The 23,557-nt window shown below is 33.5% G+C and overlaps 4 protein-coding genes across 4 annotated transcripts; 3 read left to right on the top strand and 1 right to left on the bottom strand.

Moving 5' to 3' along the window:
- Window positions 1–96: 96 nt before the first annotated feature.
- On the top strand, window positions 97–10,578 carry LOC148624733 (uncharacterized). Its single transcript, XM_088567592.1, has 9 exons — window positions 97–251; window positions 1,509–1,609; window positions 2,227–2,317; window positions 3,918–4,006; window positions 4,513–4,586; window positions 5,558–5,644; window positions 6,754–6,977; window positions 8,575–8,628; window positions 9,560–10,578. The coding sequence occupies exons 1-9, from the start codon at window positions 150–152 to the stop codon at window positions 10,478–10,480; spliced, it is 1,743 nt and encodes a 580-aa protein (XP_088423718.1). The 5' UTR covers window positions 97–149; the 3' UTR covers window positions 10,481–10,578.
- A 4,487-nt stretch (window positions 10,579–15,065) lies between these two features.
- Window positions 15,066–20,399, top strand: LOC148624734 (uncharacterized). The gene is made up of 3 exons (XM_088567594.1): window positions 15,066–15,233; window positions 18,803–19,024; window positions 19,756–20,399. The coding sequence occupies exons 1-3, from the start codon at window positions 15,158–15,160 to the stop codon at window positions 20,397–20,399; spliced, it is 942 nt and encodes a 313-aa protein (XP_088423720.1). The 5' UTR covers window positions 15,066–15,157.
- On the bottom strand, window positions 20,133–21,332 carry LOC148624735 (uncharacterized). The gene has a single exon (XM_088567595.1). It carries the CDS (start codon window positions 21,330–21,332, stop codon window positions 20,640–20,642), a length of 693 nt encoding a protein of 230 aa, XP_088423721.1. The 3' UTR covers window positions 20,133–20,639.
- On the top strand, window positions 21,267–23,154 carry LOC148624736 (uncharacterized). Its single transcript, XM_088567593.1, has one exon. It carries the CDS (start codon window positions 21,417–21,419, stop codon window positions 22,938–22,940), a length of 1,524 nt encoding a protein of 507 aa, XP_088423719.1. The 5' UTR covers window positions 21,267–21,416; the 3' UTR covers window positions 22,941–23,154.
- The last annotated feature ends 403 nt before the right edge of the window (window positions 23,155–23,557 follow it).

A 23,557-nucleotide genomic window follows, 5' to 3' on the forward strand; every position in this document is an offset into this window, starting at 1 on the left:
CTGATTAAGTGACGTCGTCAATAAACTCTCACTGTATAAACTATTATTATCGAAGGGGCGACGTAAAATGGGACGGATTGGCTATCAGTTATTTCAGTATTTCATGTTTCTTAATATTTCATTCCCCTGCCGGGAATGTCCTCGCGAAAATGTCAAAAACGTGTACTCATATTTGTTCGTTTGAAGGCTGCGAAAAGACTTTTTCTAGAATAGACAGGTTGATAATTCATCTCCGAACTCACACAGGAGAGGTATTCCCGATACTGAAACGTTATCCATTTATTTTTAGTAGATTTTTTTTCGAATCTGCTGACGCACTGTAGTCTACACTGAAAGCACCAAACCAGTTACAATCATTTATTGCTATCAATGCCAACTGCCGTTTACTAACCAATAGAAATATTTGAAAATCAGCCGTTGTTAGAAACAAGTATTTGCGTTCTATATCTTGGCCTTGGGAGATAAGTTAAACCTTAAACATAAAACATCATTTAAAAATGTACATGTATCAGTGCCTCAGTCTGAGAGTGAGACAGAAGGTGGCCAAATAAAAAAAAAAAACAGGTCCAGACACTGAATCCCAAAAGGGATTTCAACTTATAATTGTATAACAGAATAATGATTGAAAATTCAGTACTATTTTTGCCTGTCAAGTCTCACACATTTTGAAGTTGATTTGGCAGCATTTGTCTTTGATCTATTGTATTTTGCCTTTGATCTTTTAAGCTTTTGACAAATCTCACACATTTGTACCTCAAAAGCTTGGCAGCCCAGAAAATTTGAGAATTGGTGGTCTTGTTCTTTTTGTTTACATTTCACACATTCCTTTTTCATTATGACTTCATTTTAAAAACAAACAACTCTCAAATAACTCGTTTTATATCTAATTTATAAGTTCACTCTCAAATGTACAAAAAAATTGTCTGAAATTGTTCACATGAACCACTTGAGAAACTTTTGTCAATCAGAACACTGCATTGGAATCTATCAAAGCTTTGAAGCAATAATAAAAACTACTGGGATACAAAGTTTCAAAGATTGGGATATAATTTAAGAAAAATTTCTACTAGCTACAATGTAAATTAAGCAAATACAGATAAATTCAACTCTAAATCTCAATTATTGTAGAAAAAAAATTTCAATCACTGAAAGATGGGTGTTTGTGATTTGATTGGAACTACTCTGACATATCCAAGACCACATTAGACACAAGACACAAAATTACATACATGTTTGTTTTGAAATTTGAGCAAACTTAATTGATATGTGTACTGTGTAACAGTATACAATAGCCTCAAACCTAAAGTATTCCAATTGGTAACTTATACTTGTGGTACAGCTGACAATAAATTTTCTTTTGATGTGTTCATATCCTTAAGAGTAGAAGAGAAACAGATAAGAGAGAATGATTATTTGGGTCATTTTGAGATCAGTTATGCATACTACAAATTTTTTTTTTATTTGTATAAACAATACACTAGATATACTGTTTTTTTTTTTAATTATAGAAACCATATATATGTGAGTGTGGAAAGAGTTATGCTAGATCTGCTCATCTTACAAGACACAAAGAGACTGCCCATGGTACTGCTGTAACAGAAACATTTCTGTGAGTGTCCTAGTGTTCAGGACATAATTGTTTTACTTGTTATATGATATATGATTTTTTTCATAGATAAGAAAACTAATTCCATTATTCACTTTAAAGGTTGAATGGTAATTTGAAAAAAAAAATTGCTTGGTTGTGTTACATATAAGTACATGTAGGAAGGCCTAGGTCCAGACAAAATGTTCTGCAAAGAAGGAGTAATTTTCCCTCTGAGTTTAAAACAAAATGAAGTGTTTTCTGTTATGGTCTGTGTACAGGTACATATACATATACAATTGACATCTGCCAACTTTAATATTCAAAAAGGGGTACATTAAATAGCTATTGAAATCAACCCTAGATATTAAAGTATTTCATGTTAATTTGAAATTCACATGGTTAAATGTGAACCTGAATAGAAAATGTTTTATTTTAGTTCATGCATGTGTTATATACACCCCTTTTAGCTCCTCACTTTTACATTTTTTAGATGATCAGCTTGATATTGATATCCAAAATTCCAAAATGTTGTTTGTACTCTTACTTGGATCATACACATGACATTTCATACTTTAGTGTATCATTCCTGATTAAATATTTTAATTTTCTTTGTACACAATTTTATCTTTTATTTTTAGGTGTGAGGAAGAAAACTGCAATCAGACATTTTCTTCTAAACAGTCTCTACATCGACACATCAAAAGAAAACATGAAAAGAAAATGTACCAGGTAAACTACCTTCCTAACAGCATTGAATTTTTAATAAGTTTTCTATCCAGCACAATAGACTGGAGTGTGATGAGTCCCTGTGTCTCCAAACAACACATTTGAGTTAATGCGGTAGATCCAGGGATTCTGGTGATTGGAAAGATTTGTTAATTTTATGCAAATTTTTGCAAAAATAAGCTATTAATTGCCTGGAGCGCCCTTTTAAAAACAATAATTGGACCTGTACTTCAAAATGCTTATACATTGTAAATTGGTTTATTTATTTCATTCCCAATGTCAACATTAAAAGAATTTTACACCAATTTCAGTGAAGAGTAAAGAAAATGATGTGGAAACTAAAGTTGTAGCGCTTTTCACTACAGTAAAAACTGGCCAAACCAAACAGCAAGGAGACAATGCTTTGTTCCGTTTTCTCAGTGTCACTGACAACCAGACAGTTTTGGTCTTCTTAAGGTCATAAAGCGTTAACTGGCAGTAATTTTATACTGCAAATTGACCAAGATTCATAATGTTATGACCAGATTAAACTGCTGTTTGCCTTAAAATGCTTTTATAAAGAGTTTATTGACAATTTGGGAAGAAAATTGGTCTTCCAATTAAATTGGAAGTTTACAGAAGATTCTAATACATGTATAATATGATGGACAGGTATTAGGGTAGAAAAGTAAATTGATTTTTCAACCACTTAGTTGTGGTTGTAAACTGAATTGGTATTACATGACAGATAAGAATTAAAATGTTAGTTTAACCATATTGTAAGGTAGAGAGGTAAATGTGAATTATGCATGTGTAATCTATCAACTGCACATGTCCGAGATTTTTTAAAAATTTGAATTTATGATTCTTCTTCAGACAATTTAGATAATTTAAATCAGTTTTACAAAAGATATAACTTTAAATCAGTTTTTATTAATTCATTCATTCACCCACAATAAACTTGCCTGTTGACAGCTCATCAAATACAGGTGAGCGATCAATATGGCTGTAGGTAACATTTAGCTTTAGCTCGAGGTGTCAAAGTTCAATTAACGTAATAATTAACTTTTGATTGGCAGGGGTCGGTTTTTACAAATCCTTAAAACAATACTTATTAATTAAGGGAAGGGATACAGATAGAGTTTTGAATTCCAAATAGACATGATTTGTTTTAGACAGGTAAAATACTACAGTTTGAATAGGAAATTTTACGGGTCTTTGAAAATTAGTTTGGTTTAGAGTGAAATTCCATTTTCTCAGAGTTTGGTTTACACAGAAAATTATAAAGAAAGTTCTTTAAAAAAAAGAGTTTAACATCAATGTCAGTCTAGATTGAAGAAAAAAATTTAAGTGAAAAATCATGTTGAATGTAGTGTATTTCAGTATTATGCATCCTCTAGTTTTATGAAACAACATTCAACAACTTTGCTGTAGTGTAGTTAGACCCTCATACATTGTACTTATATTATTACACACAGAAATTTATTGATAGTTTACAACTCTTAGATTGTTAACTTGTGACAAATGAAATTGTAATCAATACATGATTGTATGCATTGAACAAGTAGTGTTCACTCATTGTTCAAGTCTTCATTGTAATGAACTATATACTCTATCATTTTAGTGCACATATGGAGACTGTGGCAGATCATTCCACAAACATCAACAGTTGTCTATACATGAATATGAACACACTCAAGTCAAACCATTTATGTAAGTTGTAAAAGATTATTTCGAGGGGGAGATAATTGGCAGGGAATATTTTTAAAGAATAAAATAAATGATATATATTATTAAAATGATATTATGTTTATTATAAATTATTTATAACTCTAGGCAACCATATTCAAAATGTACCAATAGAACTTAATGTCACAAAAAGAATACATATATGATGTACTGAAGTCATTCTAAAAAGCGTGTCCGCAAAAGTGACTTACGAAAAAAAAATCCGGGCTAAATCCCTGTGTATGCTCATCCAACATGATATACGAGGTACAATAGGAAAATTTATAGGCAAAAACATTAGGTATGATCTACTTTGACTCTAACTGAAAAGAGTTTTTAAAACCGATCCTTAAGCATTCTTTCTTATCAAAATATCATTTATTTATTTCATCTGATAGAAATGTGAAATACAAAGGTGTGGCATAGAAATCAACTGTTTCAAAACTAACTGGTAGTTTATGTACACATACATGTATTTTTGTCTTTTACAGGTGTCCTATGAAAGATTGCGATAAAAGATTCTTGTTACCAAGTAAACTCAAGCAACATATGAAAGTACATGCAGGTATTGTACACCTTTAATATACAAAACTTTAGAAATTAAGATACATTTTCATTATAACATCGATAAATATTATGAATCACAACTCCTTTGCAAATGCAAGAAAGGGAGATATCGGCCAGCAGGGGATAAGATTTAATGGTTCTCAAAAGAGGCTTTGCCAATTTAGAGAACTAATATATTTCACCAAAGGGTGCCTGAGAATATTTCATCTTGTGCTAGGATAGCTGGTGTTTGAATCTTTTTCTCACTGTTCGTTTGATTTTCAAATCAAATGTTTTGAATTGAAATAACCTACTGTTTACAGCAAATCTTTGCACTTCAATGTGGCCTGTGATGTGTTACAACCATCTGTGATGTATAGATTCTTTCAAAACAAACTGAATGAAATAATCTTCAGTAATCCTAGTGCAAATTATGGAATTTTCAAACACATATGGTAAAATCTGATAATTTCTTACCCTGATTGGCCTGAGTTGTATTCTGTATTTTTTTTAATTGAAAGTGCTCATTTTCTGTTTAAACCCATCAGTGAGGTAGATTTCTGTTAGATTAGAAACCTTTTTTTTTTCATTGTAAGTGTACATGTGATTCCTAATTTGCCCACATTTTATGTTAGTTTTTGAGAACAGGTGAAATGATTAAAAGGAATGTTTAAAAAGAATCAAATTTAAAGTAGATACATGTACTTGCTCAATAAATTTCTTCTGCTTTACAGAAGGAGTCCACTTCTTCAAATCTAGATTTTAGTTACATTTTTTTTTACTGTGTGATTTACTTTCAATTACGTCAGTTTTTTATTTTTCTGTTGCCTGTGTTTCTATAATTTTAGTAAGAAGGACTGGTATAAGATAATCCTTACGGAATCTAACTCACCCCCACCCAAAAAAGGGGGTTGCACATATGTTCTGCTTCAGTGCAACTATCTTTTATAATCATATTGTACTTTATAGAAAAAATGTCTTTATTTATAGGTTATGGGTGTGACCACAAGGGTTGTACTGAAGTGTTTGACAACTGGACCAAATTAAGACAACACAAACATACACATCATCTGGCAGGTAATCATGATATTTTTAAGAAATAAATCACTGAAACCCCTCCATTTTATAATTGTTATACCACGGGATGGCCATTTATGATTTATTATGGTTCTATTAGGACTAGCTTCTTCGTATTTTTTTTAATAGAAAGATTAATGGCCTATGAGTTGCACAAAATGTTGGTCATGTGTAATAACTTTTTTACCATGGCTATGGTCTAAAGCACCTTGAAGCATGTCAGAATGAGAAATTCAGTATGGTTTTGCTCAAGTATCATGCAGAGATTAAATATGGTTTTGCTTATATGTCAAGCAGAGATAAAGTATGGTTCTGTTTAAATATCATGCAGAGATTAAGTATTGTTCAGTTTAAATATCATGCAGAGATAAAGTATTGTTCTGCTTAAATATCATGCAGAGATTAAGTATTGTTCAGTTTAAATATCATGCAGAGATGAGGTATGGTTCTGTTTAAATATCATGCAGAGATTAAGTATTGTTCAGTTTAAATATCATGCAGCGATAAAGTATGGTTCTGCTTAAATATCATGCAGAGATAAAGTATGGTTCTGCTTAAATACAATGCAGAGATTAAGTATTGTTCAGTTTAAATATCATGCAGAGATAAAGTATGGTTCTGCTTAAATATCATGCAGAGATAAAGTATGGTTCTGCTTAAATACAATGCAGAGATTAAGTATTGTTCAGTTTAAATATCATGCAGAGATATAGGATGGTTCTGCTTAAATATCATGCAGAGATAAAGTATTGGACTGCTTTAATATCATACAAAGATTGATGGTCCTGCTTGTAAGTATTGCAAGTTACTGATAAAAAAACCTATTTGTCAAGAATGCCTTTTACTTCAAAATAAAAATGTTCCAGAGTTACCTACACATATAATTTATTGACAATAAATGATATTGCAGAGGTTCAAATTTACTTTTAAAAGTGGACAATCCAAGACTTTTCCAAATTTCAAGTCAATGCACTTGAGGACAACCAGAATTTCACAATAAAGTGTCAAGCGGATTGAAGGGTCTAGGATGAAGGGTCCTGGACCTCAGACATCGTTAATTTATTCAATTTACAAAATTTGTGAGCAAATTTGAATATGTTTCATTCTAGCTCACATTTGTACAGAGTGTGATAAATCCTTCACACAAAAGAGTTGGCTTCACCAGCACATGAAGAGTCACAAAGAGGAACGGGAAGTCTTTACCTGTCCACGACTGAACTGTGGGAGAACTTATCTGGAACAGAAAAATTTGACAGCCCATATCAGATCTTTTCATGATGGCCAAAGGTTTCATTGTGAATTTGATGGATGTGATAGAAATTTTACTACTAAGGTGAAATTCAAACTTCAGTTTATTTTATGCTCATTTGTAGGCCCTTTAAGGGGAATTCGTATTTACTAAGCAAGATAAGAAATGTACCACTTCTTTCCAGGTGTACAATTTTAAGTACTTCTCTAAGAATCAGGCTAAATGTGTATAAGCTGTAGCGCATGTAGGAAACATTTTTTGAGGAAAAAGAAGATTTTATTGCATTATCCAAGTATTTATACCTGATGACCTCCTGAAATTAGCGTAAAGGTGTTGGTAAAATTGGCCTTTTTAGCTCACTTTGCCAAAGACTGTGTGAGCTGTTGCCATCAAATGACATCCATCGCCCTTAACAATTTTTTTAAAAAATTTCTCCTCTGACACTACTTGACCAATTGGAATCAAACTTGGTATGAATGTTCTTTGGGGTATCCTGCATAAAACTGGTGTAGGGATTTTTGATCCGTCGAAAAACATAGCCACCATTACTAAAATTAGAACATTTGGGTCGGACAGTAGTTTTTTGCATTTATCTCGAAACTATTAGGTTTAGCCAAATTCTGAGCAGGGGGAGGGGGGAAGTGTTCAGCATGATGAGATCTACATGTATCTGTGGTTAAATTTTCGTTTTACACCATGTTGGAATTGGAGCCCTTTTTTGACGTTTTTTTTTCTATTTTCAATGTTATTCCTTTCAAAAATCTTTCCTCTTACACTACTTGACCAATTGGACTCAAATCTGGTATGAATGATTTTATGGGTATCTTGTATAGAACAGACCTGGGGATTTTTGATCCATGGGAAAACTTGGCTGCCGTTACTAAAAATAGAACATAGAGGTTGGACAGTAGTATCTCCGAAACCATCGTGTTTAGCCAAAACGTTTCAACTGCTGAAATGACACTTATTACAAGGCCAACAAAAGTCTACAGGGATAAAAGTTTTCAGATGACTCCTTGTAAGAGTTATTGCCCTTGAAGAATGACAGGAAAATTTTCCAATACTTTTTCCTTATGCAAACAGTCAAAAAATATCTATGTCATAGATGCTTCAGGATATTTGAATAGCTTTTCAGTTGTTATTTTGATGTATTGAATACATCTGAGGCAAAAAAAGACCAACAAATTGAAAATTATGATGTAACACCCATTACTTGGGCTGATTCTGACACAGAATGGTACTTTACAACTTCTAATATTTGGTCAAATAATTTTGAATACTAAGATATTCTAACCATCTGCTTGATATTAATGTGCAGGTTGGATTTGACCTTATGTTGTGGTAATTGGGGATTAAGATTCAATAATATAGTTTAAAATTTAGTCTTATTCTTAACGAGTGGTTATGAAAAAAGTAAATCTCCTATCTGCTTCAGAAAGAAATTTTTGTTATTTCATGGGAGAAGGACACATGTTGGATCAATATAACAACTTCATTCTTCGATAAAAAATGCCATTTTCAGAGAATGATTTTATTAGTTAGTGATTTAATGATATCATATAATGTATAGGTGCTCCATGGTTTAACCCATCTGGTACCCAACAATTGAACATAATATCACAATTTAAACTTCCTCTTTGAATTACTCACAACAATCATAATTTCTCTTTGATTATTTCAGCAAAAGTGTCAGAAGCACTTATTGTCACATCAGATAAGTCAGCCTTCACCAAAGGTATGTATACACACTGGTATTGATGTTCAGTGTTCATGCTAGAATATGTGTCATTTTGAAATAATATTATATTAAAGGATGAATTCAGGTCTTAGATATTTGGGTTACTGTACAGTCTGTCGAGTGGTTCCTTATTTTCTTAATTTTTTCTTATCTTTTTCCTTCCTTTCTTGATTATTTTGATTTTGCACTTTTCGCTCTAAAAAAAATTGAGCTTGAAAATTATTTGAGTATAGAAGAAGTGTTTTTTTTTCATGTGCAAGTAATTTATTACACAATGTCGTTGCTGAGAAGGGAGCAAGACAGCCATTTTTGAGTTCGAAAAAATAACTTTATCACTTTTTATCTGAAAAATCCTGATTATCATCTGACATTTTTAAATGTCTCATTGTGTCTTAACTAACCTAAAAGGGTACACTTTATTGGAGGACAATACTGTACCCAATGTAGTGAGGTTGGTAGTTGGTAAAATGTTTTTGGCTGGTCTGTTCGTCCATTTGTCAACACCAAGTTGTCCCATAGACGGGGCTTCATTTAACTGATTTCATTCGAACACAAATGAAATACATGTATTGGAAACTATAAAAAAAACCTGAACGAGTTTGATTTTACAGTAATCCATTGAGAGGACTACTAACTTAGATAAAAATCCTAGATGATGATTGTGACCTGGTTTTCTTGGATTATTTTCAAATTTGAATAAAGGGATGGTAATCATAAATGCTTTGATTTACTGGTAATTGATATTATCTAGTAAGGCCACTTTTTCAGAAAAGGGAATCATTAATGATGATGATTGCTTAGATATTTTGCTGGATTTCCATCAGACTTGGATGAAGTATTTGCTACTATATCACAGATTGCTTACTAAGGTTCTTCCATTGTTGAAAGTGATTTCTTAAAAAAATTGAATTTGTTTTTTTTTTTTCAGAAGAAAAGAAAAAAGACCATAAATCATCAGAAGAAAACTATTGCTGAGTCCCTGACTGGAATAAACCCAAATGCTGTTGATTCTATATCTATGCAGGAAGATATTATCTGTTTATCAGACATGGAGAATTGGAAAGAGGCTAGTCATGTGACCATAGGTAATGGAGATTATCAGGTGCTAGAATTTCAAAGTGAGGCTAGTCATATGACCAGAGATGATAGAGATTTCAAGATTTTAAAACTCCAAAAGGAGGCTTGTCACTTAACTCAAATGACTGACAGTGGTAAGTTAAACATTGAGAAAAGATCTGAGCAAGAGACTGATAGATCATACCACTCTAGTCCGGTAACAAAGGATGGTACATGTAAAAGTTGTAATAATAATCAATATTCATCATTAGAAATGCAATCTTGTTCTTTTGATAGTGGTGTTCAGGAAACTTCTCCTTTAAAGAACTCTTGTGAAATGTCATTGGATCAGCCATTTGGCAATGATAATAATTCATTGGAACACTCAGTGGGAAATAGTGACAATTCATTGATCAATTCAATAGGTAGCAGTGGCTTTTCATTGAACAACTCATTGTGCAATGTTGATGAGTCATTGGATCATTTAAGGGGTGGAAATGACATTTCGTTGGACAACTCTAACAAAAATGGGGACATTTCATTTGAATTCACTGACACTATACATATGCCAAGAATTGAAGTTGATAAGGAAAGCAAAAACCTGTCAATGTCAAAAGCAAGTGATACTAAAATCATCAATGAACTTGAAAGTGAAATTGAAAGTAGTGCCAACACAAATAGCAAAGATCGTGATAAATCTTTGCAAAATGTTATTGATGAGCCATTTGATATAGGCAAAGTACCAGGAATTCTGCAATGCACAAGTAAATTGTGGAATACAGAACTTTTTTGAGCATGGTGTTGGAGGCATTAGAAAACTTTAATATAATTTCGTCTGGAATGAATTTTGCTATTTGCTGTTATTGTTAAATAAAAAGAATGAAATATTTACACTTTACTCTCTATTGATTTACTGTCTCTATCGTTGCCTTGTTTGTTGTGTTTTCTTGATGAGATCTTTAGTGGTGGATCCAGTGGAGGTCAAATACTCCATATTAATGAACATTATTTTTTTTATTTATTTAGGCAAAAGAAGCAAATAGTGCTTAGAACCCCCTTTATATTTTTGTTATTGTAAGGAACACCCCCACCCCTATATATAAGTTTCTGAATCTGTTGTTGAATACACATGTTGAAAATCCCCAGATCCAAACAGAAACCTTAGATGCTTGGGAGGGAAGCTTAACATGACAAAAGATGAGATTTTTTTTTCATTACTTGAGTATTTGAATTTTGGCAAAAATCAACAAATATATAATAAGTGCTTTGTTATTGATTTATTTTGTTCAGGAAAATAGGTGTAAAAAAGATGACTCTTCATGCACTTTCTTTTTTTGTTTTTGTTTTGTTATTTTCGCTATAAATAACATCAGTAGTGAATTATCAGGGTCAGTCATGATACTATAAACAATGAAATTTTATATTTATATTTTATATTGATAACCGTATTTTTACACTTGCCTACTGTAGGTGCACCCTTTGACCGTTTTAATTTTTTACTCAATGAAAGGTCAAGAAAAGCCAAATAAAAATATGCAAGTATCTTTACTCACAGACATATTTATATATAAGTTAAGCAAAACTAACGTGAATTGCACAGTATTCCTCGTTTTATTGTTTTGTTTGTTAAACTTACGATTAGAAAAAATGACCTTAGTTTGCAAAAGTCGACTGTATCTACAAACTCTCCTAATTACCACTCTAACACATGCATCTCAGATTGTATGGGAGTCAGATAGTTCCTTCAGTCAATCCGTTACTCCATCAGTGTTGGAGATTGTCTAGCAAGCTATTTTCTGACTATGGATGAACGGAATTCCAACCGCGTACCTTGTAGGAGTATGTATCCGTCAGTCCGTCGCCCTTCAGGATACCTAGTTTCTGTAAATCCTGACATCTTAAATACTAGTACATTCAAATATTTACATTTTTTTCTGAACATATTGAAGATGTGCACTTCGTATTTTGGGTAGTTGGATAAAAGTGTGAAAGTCAGTGAATGTTTTATATTTTTAAAATATGCGGCCACTAATATACAAGTATTGATACAAGTTTGCGACATTTTGATAATTGGGGCAAGTATCTGTAATTAGTTTTGCCACACGTAGTGGTGAGGTATTATTACCCTCAGAAAAAAAAATTTCGGTTGCGTATTCGTCCGTTCGTCCGTCCGTCTCCCCGCGGTTTCCAGATTACAAATGAAGAGCGGATCAAATTGTTCTTTTTTTAATTTTGCACAGTTGTTTAGTACTATGAAATACAGGTTAAGATCAATTTTTAGCTGAATTCAAACACTTTTTATACCATTTTTCACTCTTTACCATCCCCCATTTATCCTATACATGTTTTCATATGATTAGTTGAGAATTAATCAATGAATTGTTTTAAAATTTTGCACAGTTCTTTGTTATTATAAAATACTGATTAAAATAATGAATTTTTATGTAAATTCCAGAATTATTTTTCGAGTTATGCCATTTTTAACTCACCTGGCTATTGCCATCACTTGGCGTCTGTAGTCTCGTCGTCGTTAACAATTTTTCAAAACTCTTCATCTCAGAAACTACAAGCAATCAGAACTAAACTTGGTATGAAAGTTCCTTAGAGTGTTTTGCATAGAACTGATGTGCGGATTTTTGATCCGTCGAAAACGTGGCCGCCGTTACTAAAATTAAACATAGGGGTCAGACAGACGTTTTTTTTCATTTATCTCCAAAACCGTTAGGTTAAGCCAAATTCTGACTAAATAAAATGTTCAACACGATGAGATCTATCTGTGGTCATATTATCGTCTTAATCTGTTCGGCCATGTTGGAATTATTGCCCCTTTTCGACGTTTTTTCTCCTATTTTTAACGTTTTCTTCTTTCAAAAATCTTCTCCTTTACAACTACTAGACCTATCAGATCCAAACTTGGCATGAATGTTCCTTAGTGTGTTCTGCAAAGAACTAATATGTTTTTTTTTATCCGTCGAAAAACATGACCGCCGTGACTAAAAATAGAACCTAGGGGTCAGACAGATGTATATCTTCAAAACCGTTATAAGTTTAGCAGAATTCTATCAATTGCCGAAATGATCCTCATCATAAGGCTTACAAAAGTCCGCATTGGATCAAAGTTGTCGGACGGCTCCTTGTTAGAGTTATTGTCCTTGAAAGGAAACATGGCAGGTTTTTTTTAGTTTTCAGCCAATGACTTGAAAACTATGATAGAAAAAAAACTTTCAATTTTGCTGAAATGATCCTTATGATAAGGCCTACAAAAGTCTGCAGTAGATCAAAGATGTTGGGCGACTCCTTATTAGAGTAGTTGTCCTTGAAATGCAAAAAAAATAATGTTTTTAGTAGATTTCAGCCAATATCTTAAAATCTATAACGGATAGAAAGAATTTTTCGATTGATGAATGATCCTAAAGACACTGCCTACCAAAGTCTACTTTGAGCCAAAATTGTCGAACAATTCCTTGTTAGATTTATTGCCTTTGAAAGGCAAAAATTTAATCAGGTGAGCGATTTAGGCTCATGGAAGCCTCTTGTTTTAAATTTACTTATTTGTGTAATTTGTATTAAGTTTCTTTATTGCCATTGTAACAAGGATTCCGGCATTTTTTAACTAATTTTAGGTGTGTTTAATTTTGTAATATTTTTTCCACAGTGATTTTTTAGGGGGCGGTTGTGATCAGGCCAAAGTATTTCAACCCCGACGCACACTGTACATGTGGTCAATCGGAAATGACAGCACATTATATACTTCACTGTAATAAGTACGCAGCCATTCGAGAAACGAATTATTTTCCCTTGATCTTCCTATTCCATTAACATCCAAAATCTTGCTTCATGGGTCGGATGCTCTTACTTTAGACCAAAACATACAGCTTTTTACAAATGTGCAAAAGTATGTAATAGACAGTTCAAGATTTGTGAACACCTAAATACAGCCATTGTACCTATAATGCATTTCAGTCTTCTGTTTCCTTCTTTCCGTGTATCATATCCTATATAAAAGCATATGATTCAAAAAAAAAAACTTGTGAGCGTGCCTAAGTACTACGTTAATTCAGTAGGTCCTTGTTTTAAGGAGACGGATTTTGTATGAGCTCTGTTTGTTTCCGAATCCTTGCCATATAATTATTGAATTGATTGTATAATGATTGTAATCGTATTATTACTGAATAAAATATATTTAAAATAAACCCGCGCATTTACAACATACAGTATCGTATAAACGGTTGTGGATTCAAATAGTTATATCGTTATAGTAAAAAAGATACAGCAATATTGACGATTTTCTGTATCTACTATTATATTGAATTGTTTTAAAATATGAACTACTGTTTAGGGCTTAGCAGGACAATAATATGTAATTTTTCAGATCATGAAAATGAAAGCGTGGATCCAGAGATTTTGGAAATGGGAGCTCCGTGCTATATTGCCCAAATAAACAAAAAATCCAACAAAAAATAATTATGGTGTCTACAGGACCCGGAGCCCAAGTGGATCCGAAATAGAAAAGAAACATTTAATTTTCCAGAGAGGCTGGGAAATTTTAGGCCAAAAAATTTAATTGTTGTCCACGAAAAAAAAAAGAAATCATAGTTTCCTGTATTAATTACATGAAAGAAAATCAAAATAAGACTGCGAAGCGACCGAGTGAAAAAATTCTGGTCAGTAAGAAATACCCTAGCCCCCTCCCCCTATTAAATAGAACAGCCTGAGCCTAAGGCCATATAGCGTATACATATAAAATAAGTCTGTCTGTATTCGAGGGGTTTCAAACGAAAATAGACAATTTATTTATATAATGATATCTTGTACACATGACCGTTCCATAATATATGCCACTTATTGGTAAGAAACCCCTTTGTGTATAACGGATACTATATGTATCTAGAGATGCATGTGGATTTTTTTTCTGTTCATAGTCATGTATAATTTTTACATACGGCCGACAAAACTAATCGTTATAGTTAAAAATATATAGCAAAAATTACGATTTTCTGTATCTGCTATGATAGAATTACTTTTAAAATATGAACTCTTGTTCTGTTCTTAGTAATAAAGCAAGTCCACGTGTATCTAGAGATACATGTATATGGAATTCAGTTCTTGTTTTTACTAGGGCATAACAATATTTTGACCCTGTACATATTTACTTGGTAAACGTTTTTTTTTCAACATTGTTCCAATTAAGCCGTTAATTATCTGTTCTCAAAATTGTTTTCTGTGGCTATTGTTCACAATATCACGGTAAAAATAACCATGATTAAATATTGAAAATATGCTTTATTCAGGTTCATTTATAACTGACAGTTTTAATCTATATGGTAAGGATAGCGATTTTAAAATTAAGGTTGGTTAATAGTTATTTAAAAAAGGGTATTTAATATTCATGCGTACGTATATATACGTCTCAGTGGGATGGGAATAAGTGTAATAATTTTAGCTCACTTGCATTGCAGTAGCAACAGACATGGTGCTGCAAAACTACGATTTTCTTTTTCATCTATTCCTTGTGATTACTCATGGAACTAATTTTACAAATGGAGGTAAGTTATGATTACTCTACTACATATGTTATACATATCTATAAAACTGATATAGTCCAGAGATTTTGGAAAGGGAGTTCTAGAATTTTGCTCATTTTACCCAAATTCTGTGCGAAAGTTTTTCCAATTTTTTTCCAGAATTTTCTAACAAAAGGAGGGATCCGTTTTGTTCTAGTTCTTATAAACATATATCAGGTGAAAATACACAATCATTTAAAGGAAAGTTCAGTTTTTGTTTCTGTCTTTTCGATCCTATGTAATGATTTTTTTAAGAATTCATTTAAAATTATCATATTTTTGAAGTGGAATTCATCATATATAACGACGCAAAATCGAAATTGTCGAAGACGAATGCACTGCATGTTTTCTTTATAAGACCTAAAACTACACAATCTTTTGACTTTGATTGACCTTGGGTGTTAGATGGATCTAGAAATCTTGGGTTATAAAGCAACGACTTGATGTGAGAAGGCACGACCTGACTTGAGAAGTCTGGTCAAATAAAACAGGTGGAAAATACACCAAATATTATACCAATAGTACCATCCTGTCGTCGTCGTCGTCGTCGTCGTCGTCTACGTTTTAGTTTATTTACAAAAACTTTAGTAAAACAAATCCGATCTTTTTTAAATCTTTTAAATTTTAACATCGTTTCTATTGACATGGCGGAGGGTCTCAGAGGTTTCGAAAATAACGGGTTAAAAGGGGGAAATTGGGTTTTATCATTAGAATAGATGATATAGGAAAAGCTTACTGTTTCTTTATTTTCATGATTCAGATGTTCAACTGTTGCCTTAGAAATTTTTTACAGGGTAGGCTCATCTTCAATCGTTTTGGAATATAAAGGGTACAAATGAACTTTTTATTGCTGGTCCGATTTCGAAATTTTTTATTTATATTGGATACTTTTTAAAATCCCTACCTGCGTTTTTCAATCAGATTTCAGATATTTTATAAGGGGTCATATGGACTACACCCTGAAAAATCGACTTTTTAAATTTTTGGTCCAAATTCGATTTTTTTTATTGGATTTTCATTCTGCATCTTTAAATCAAATTTCAGGGATATCGTACGGTTTCCGAAAAAAATGAGTTGTTAAATCTCACTTCTTAATTTTTGGTCGGATTTCGAAAATTTTTAATTTTTATTTTTTAATTTTGATATTTTGTGTCCAAACCAGTTGTTGTGTCTATAATGAAATGTAAGTCCCTATGCTTAAGTGTGTCAAATAACTAATTTTATGTCCACACTTGCCCCAAATGATCAGTGTTCGACATACTACGGTCGTATCATGCTGCGCTCCGCGCTCTTTATTTATCATTAGTTTTATTTCATTCTTTAACTCTAACTTAATTTGCATTTCGTTATGCCATTAAAGCCTGTTATATTTTTAACTATTATTTTGTATAATTTGCGCAAAGGAAGTTATATATTGACAGCGTAATACCGTACTTAAAGTAAACAAATAATGTGTGATACAGATAAAAGAATCATACTTTTCCGTACAATTCTCGCATGTCACTTATAAAACCGTCTTGATTTTGTACATCGTCACATGCAACTAGTGATTACAGAGCATATCATTTCATTAGCCAATTTCGTGAAATATGCCAATAGTTTCCGTTTGTTTGTATTCCCTTTATTTGTGTCTTGTTTGTTAATACTGTGTAATTTTTCCTGAGCATATTTGGGCGAAAACATGCAATATCATTTTAAAAAGCAAACGTCGGACCGACACTAGGTACTCGAGTAGTAGTATTATCAAATCGGGGGTGGGGTGGGTAGGGGGTTGTAATCGTGTGATCTTATAATTGCTCACTGTATCAGGTAAGAATCTGTACAACTTCCGGTCCAGGTGAGCTTACAAAAGGGAGAGAAGACCGCTTCGCAAGAGTTCCAGTGAATGAAGGGTTACAACAAAATTACCGAGTTGATAAAACCTAGACAGTAGTCAAAAGGTATATGGTCTGAAAGGGAAGTACGTATAACAGATAGCAACCGGAAAGTTCACTGTACCCTTTGATCGATCATACACGCACCATTATGTATTGGTAAAAATCACGCCACTGCGACAATATAGCGTCTGTGCAATTTGAAAAATACAATTAGATAATGAAACTAGATCCCGAAAGGAAGCATGCAATTAACTTAATACGATGTTCAGTTCCACCAGATTTCCTTATATCCATATTACTTCCATTTGAAACAGTGTGAAACTTGATTACATCCAAATACAAGAAGATAAAAATTCGATTTCGGAAGGAAATGCACAATAAAAAAAAGAACCTACCATGTTAAATTATATTATATTTCCTTTAATCCATATTATTGCCATTTATAACCGCAAAAAACCTGAGCATGAAACTTTGAAATTGTTATTTTAAAAAATCTTTAGACAAACTGTGATCTAGGTCAATGATTCTAATATGACGTCCTTAAAAGGTTTGAGACCACATATGTGGTTGATTTTCCATTGCTGAGCAGCACGCGACTTATTGGGCGTGGCCTGCGCGTGTGTAAATTACTGCCCACCTTAATCATGTAAACAAATACACCTAACATTCCGATGTGTATCAGCTGTTTTCATTCATTTCAGTAGCGTGAATGAATTCATATTTAATAAAAATATTTAACGTTATATTTTAGAAAAGTTGCATTATATTCCGTAAAAATCACTTAAAAACATACACGGTAGCACGTGCCACGTGCGCCAACAATAAAAATCGTCAATGAATGAAACATTGTACCTGTCCATGTCTGAACCCTGTGACCTTATAATGGAAACAACTATTGCCATACCTAACATCATCCTACTTAATTCGCCCTTTCCTTCTTTATAAAAAGTTTCACTAGCGACCATTTCAACTGACATAGCGTAAAGTGTACAGCCAAAAATGGACAAATATGGCGGGTCTAAAGTTACTGTAATACCGCTCGGGGTAAAATTTTGCGGCATAAACGGTCAGCCCGTGGTAAAACAATGATAAAATGGAGTTTCCGTGATTTATTTCTTAAATGAAATTCTTATTTATCTGTATGTTAAACTTTATTGTAAAACGATCGGATTTACATGCAGCTACCCACAACAAGGTTACATAATTTGTAGACAAAAACACCTGCAATAGTTTAATTACATGTAATTTGATGTTTGCATAATGAGACGACCCCTTCATTTCTACCTGTCGTAGTAACCCGCTGTCCGCAGTCGTAGTTCGATTGCATGAAATGTCGAATATCTCCTGCCAGGCGCAGAAATTTCACTCCAGTAAAATATTATTTCTCCAATTAAATATTATTATATTAAATGCTTTTTAACCACCGGGAGATGATTAAATTTCAGCGAAAGGTTATTTTCCCGACATTTTACATTTCCGAGTTTTCTGCAGATTTCATGGGAGAAACAAATACTCCTCAAATGCTCTCGCGGATTAAAGATTTCTCCACTCTCATAATTTAAACTTTAGATTTTAACCTAAGAGTTCATCGAAGATGTTACAATATAATTCATTTATTTTGGGCGTTTCATTAGTGCTTCCCTAGCTAGAATCTTTTATCATTGAAATTTCCAGATTGTTTTTTAATGAACCATGGAGCTGCTTCATACAGTGGAAAAACAAGTGTCACTGCTTCTGGTCGAACATGTCAGAGATGGGACGCTAATTACCCACATGTACCAAATTATCCAATGACGAGCGAACATGCAAATTATTGCAGAAGTCCCGATGGAGATTCACGTCTTTGGTGCTACACGATGGATCCAATGAAACGGTGGGAGTACTGCGATGTTTGTGGTGAGATTTTTGCATTCTTTAGAAAGTAAGAATTCCAGAAAGAAGTGGCTCTAGGCTAGAAGTGATATTGATCAATTTCCCCTAAAATACACAAAGTTAATTTAAGAAAATAACAAAAGAGGGTCCAACCGCGGACCGATAAAGTTGGTGTTGATTAAGAATTGAAGATCATTTCAACAGGCTTTCTTGGAATAATAAACTAAAATATGTCGTCAAGAGTTGTTTTGAAAAGAAACGAATTTTTACCGGTCAGTGGTAGAATTAGGCAGTAAGTGAAGCACCACTTTGACAGTGTAAGTTGACCATTAATGTTTATATAATAAAAATCATGGATTGATAAATAAATAAATAAGAATTATCATATCATTTTGGTTAAATTGGTTATTATTTCTTTAAATTTACTGCAAATGAACTTTTTGGGGAGCAAATTACTAATGAAAAATCTTACGAAGAATCGTACTTAATAAGTGAAGCGGGACTAAGGAAAAAACAACGAACTGATCGGGAATAAGACAGTCGGGAATAAGACTATCAGTCGGGAATAAGGATTTGGCGGTTAATAAAGAATGATACCCTCATGCCTGTTAATGTTCTTAGAAAACAAATTAGTAACAAACTGAAAAAAAATGCGAAATTTTTAGTGTTATAGTCGGAGGAGGAAAGGTGCATAATTCTTTCCCCAAGCTTATTCATTTCGTTAATATCATTTTCGGTAATCGTTTATTTTGTAGCCCTAACAACAACAATACCGACGACGACAACAACGACGATCCCTACGACAACAACACCGACGACTACAAAAACCACAGCGACGACAGCACATACAACAACATCGACGACTACAACGACCACAGCGACGACAACTATAACAACATTACAAACAACAACAACGCTAACAACTTCAGCAATGACAACAACATCAGCTACAACAACTGCAACAATGTCGCATTTAACATCTAAGACAATGAGCTCGTTTTCCTCAATTAGTGAAACTAATGGGAAAACAACAATCTCTCAAGATTCGAGTTCGAACCTGATAACACAAACTTTAACACTGCCTACCCCTAATACAGATATTTGCATGTGTCCATGTAATTCAAGACGAAAATTCTGGTTAGATTTTTATTACGGAAATTACACTGAAGAAAACAAATCTGCAATTCTTGAGGCTGAAAAACAAAAAATTCGCTCGGAATTGTTAATTGATAAAACTTTGTTAAAATCATATATTCTCTCGAGAACGAGTGCCGAGGATGATAGACCCACAGCAAAATCTGTAGGTTATGTGGGCGTTGTTTTGTTAACTGTAATTTGCGTTTTGTTTCCATCAATAGATTTATTAAATCTAATAATCCTATTAACAACTAAAGGTTAAGAAAAAATAAATTAGATAATATCGATTTCTCAGAATGAAATACACAAATGTATGGTGTAGAAAGAGATTAACAGTATTTTATTGTCTCAAAAATAGTGACGCTGTCTATTTGAGAAAAAAACTATCTTGATTTCTTTAGAAAATATGCATGGTGCAAAATAAATACGGATTCCACGATGGCTTTGGGCAATGTGTGTGTGTTTTTTTAATCAATCTATCCGTTTACTAGTAAGTAAGGAGTTAAGCTTGCACAAGCTCTCGCACTGGCTCAGCTAAAGCTGCTTTGCCCTGACATTTCAGATAGGTGTGTAAACGCGAAAGTTTCTCCTCCAAATCCTTCTTCCTTTCAGCCTCTTCTTCAATCTTAGGATATAATTTGTTTCTCTCTTCCTTTAAAAATTTATTCTCCTGGGTTAACATCGGCAGCTTGAGTTGAATTTCCGACATTTTCTTCGTCACTACTTTTGTTGCCTTCTTGAATTTGGAAAGTTTTGATGAACAAGTTTTACGGATCTCACGAATTTCTTTGTTGATTTTTGAAAACTTGACTTTATAATGGTTATTCAATTTCTCAGACATTTCCATATAGTCTTTGTTTTCTGTTTGTGTTTCCATCGTTGCTGTCTTTGGAATTTCTTGATCACCTCCCTCGTCTGAGAAGTAATTGATAACGGAACTTGCTGTCTTGTCTGAAACCAAAATGTCCGAACATCGGAGTTTCTTACTCAATACAAAAATCAACAAAGCAAAACATAGGGATTCAACCAGATACCATAATATTCTGCTGTTTTGAACTTTTTCAATTTCTCGAGTAAAATCTCTGCCTAAAGTTATTGCTGTTACGAGAACGCTACAACTCACCGACCAGTGATGAATAAAATTTGTCGACTTTTCATTTGCTATCCCAACTGATGTCGCCATGTTTTGATCCATCTCCGACGTTGCTACAGGAAGTGACAAAACTGACGTTAAACGTCAGATGACAACGCCGTGAACTTCGTAGCTGATAGAAACATCATGTCAACATCAAAAGAAAAACCGAATGCGATACTACCTATTCTTGAAGAAGATGGTGTCGACGAGGAAGACGTACAGATACAAGAAAAAGAATCATCAGATGAAACAGATGAAAAAGAAGAAAAAGAATTTGAAGATGAAAACCCTGGAGAATGTGATAATGAAAACTATTTTTCGATAAAACAAAAGCCCGCAAAGATCGAAGAAATGGACCCTGAAACAGATCTAGAACTTGAAGATGAAAAATCTGAGTTTGATTCTACAATGAAAGGGGTATACTTATGTGCATGCAAGCGACTAGGTGTCATACCATGCTCCTATTTTTTGCGGCACATGTTTGACCGGGAAATCAAACTGCGCCATCATGGTCTCGGGAAACTTGGTGCTGAAGCTATTTCATGGCCGTTGCAAACCAATACTACAACACTGTCTGTCGACTTTCACGATAATTGGTTGGAAGGTGATGGTGGTGCCGCTATTTCTGAAATGCTGCTAGAAAATTGCTATATTTCTGAAATTGATTTGTCTGATAACCGCCTAGGAAGTAAAGGTGTCACAGCCATATGCAAAATGTTGATGCAAAATACAGTAATTCAAACGTTGAACCTGTCTGGGAACGGAATTTCGGATCATGACGCTCAGATAATGGCAGATGCCGTTAATGAAAACAATCGCATTAAGTATCTAAACCTCAGCCGCAATGAGTTTTCCGAGAAAGCAGGTGCAATTCTTGGCCCTGCATTTGCGGAAAATGAAACTATAGAACATTTAGATTTGAGCTGGAATCAGTTTAGACGGACAAGTGCAATTAAATTGTGCGAGGGTATAGCTGAAAATATGGGCATGAAGAAAGTTAGCTTGGCAATGAATGGTTTTGATGACGACGTTGCATTTGGTGTAGCTGAAATTCTACAGAAAAATCAGACAATTCTCGAGATAGATATCAGTTATAATAGAATTGGAACTACTGGAGCTATGGTTATAAGTAAAGCCCTTGAAAACAACGATGTTTTACATATTCTCAGAATTGGTCACACCCACATTGGCGTCGAGGGGGCAAAACTGTTGTTGAAAGGAATAAGTTCGTCTAATTCGGTTATCAGTGAGCTTGATTTATCTGGTATTGAAGTTGATAAAGAATTTCTAGCTTTGAAGAAAGATTTGTCTCACATCCGGCCGGTTAAGGTCATCCACGCTTCAACTTTGTCTAACTTCCTTATCAAGAAGAGGATGAAGTCCGAGGGCGATGCTTTGTTCTTTGATATGCCGAAAGATGAAGTTAATCCGGCCAACATTGTAAACTTGGTAAAAAAGTTCTGTGATAGAAACAAAATTGAAATTAAAGAACTGTTAGAAGAGAAATGTAATACGAAGAAAGGGACCATCGAAGTTCCTGGATTTTTGTCATGCTTACATACAGCTGGGCTTGTATTGAATGAAAGTCAATTTAGCTTGTTAGTCATTTTGTTGGAAGAATGTTCTGACCAGAACACGATAGATGTTACTTGTTTCTTGAATGAGTAGTTCTTATTACATGAACAAATGTTAAAATTTGTGTTTGAATATTTTACCCGATATTTCATTTTTGTAGGGTAGTATCAGCCACCGAATATCTATATGTCATGGCATGTTTTCTCATCACCTTCAGCTTTCTTGTATTTACTACCTAGAGTCAGTCACTTTGTTTCCGTATACCAGGATTTTTTATGAAATAAAATTCTAATCCTTTCCAATGTGGTGAGAGTCTTTTTAATATCAATAAATTCTTACTAGAAGTCGGATTTCCCTAATCTCCGTACTTTTGGATAGGCGTGTAAAATGAAAATCAACTATCCTTGATATTACTTTCCTCCGCTCTAAGTCGGCTTAAACTACTACCCTCCACTTAGAATCCGGAGTATATCGTCTTTTTGCACGAATAAATTTGATATAACTCTTTTGATGTTTTACGAGTGTAAGGTATGTAGTAAAAGTATAACACAAATACGAAAATCGTCATAATTCTTGTCTCCACTAGGAAATATACCCATTGATAATTGCTGAACTTATTAACACGCAAGATCATTTTGTAACTATTACAAGGGGTCGAATAAAGTTTACGACCGAGGAACTGAAATGACATGAATATCAGTGCAAAGACG

Source organism: Perna viridis, chromosome 2, assembly GCF_037379345.1.
Source record: "Perna viridis isolate PV_CMFRI_1.1 ecotype Kerala chromosome 2, ASM3737934v1, whole genome shotgun sequence".
In the NCBI taxonomy this organism is placed as follows: domain Eukaryota; kingdom Metazoa; phylum Mollusca; class Bivalvia; order Mytilida; family Mytilidae; genus Perna; species Perna viridis.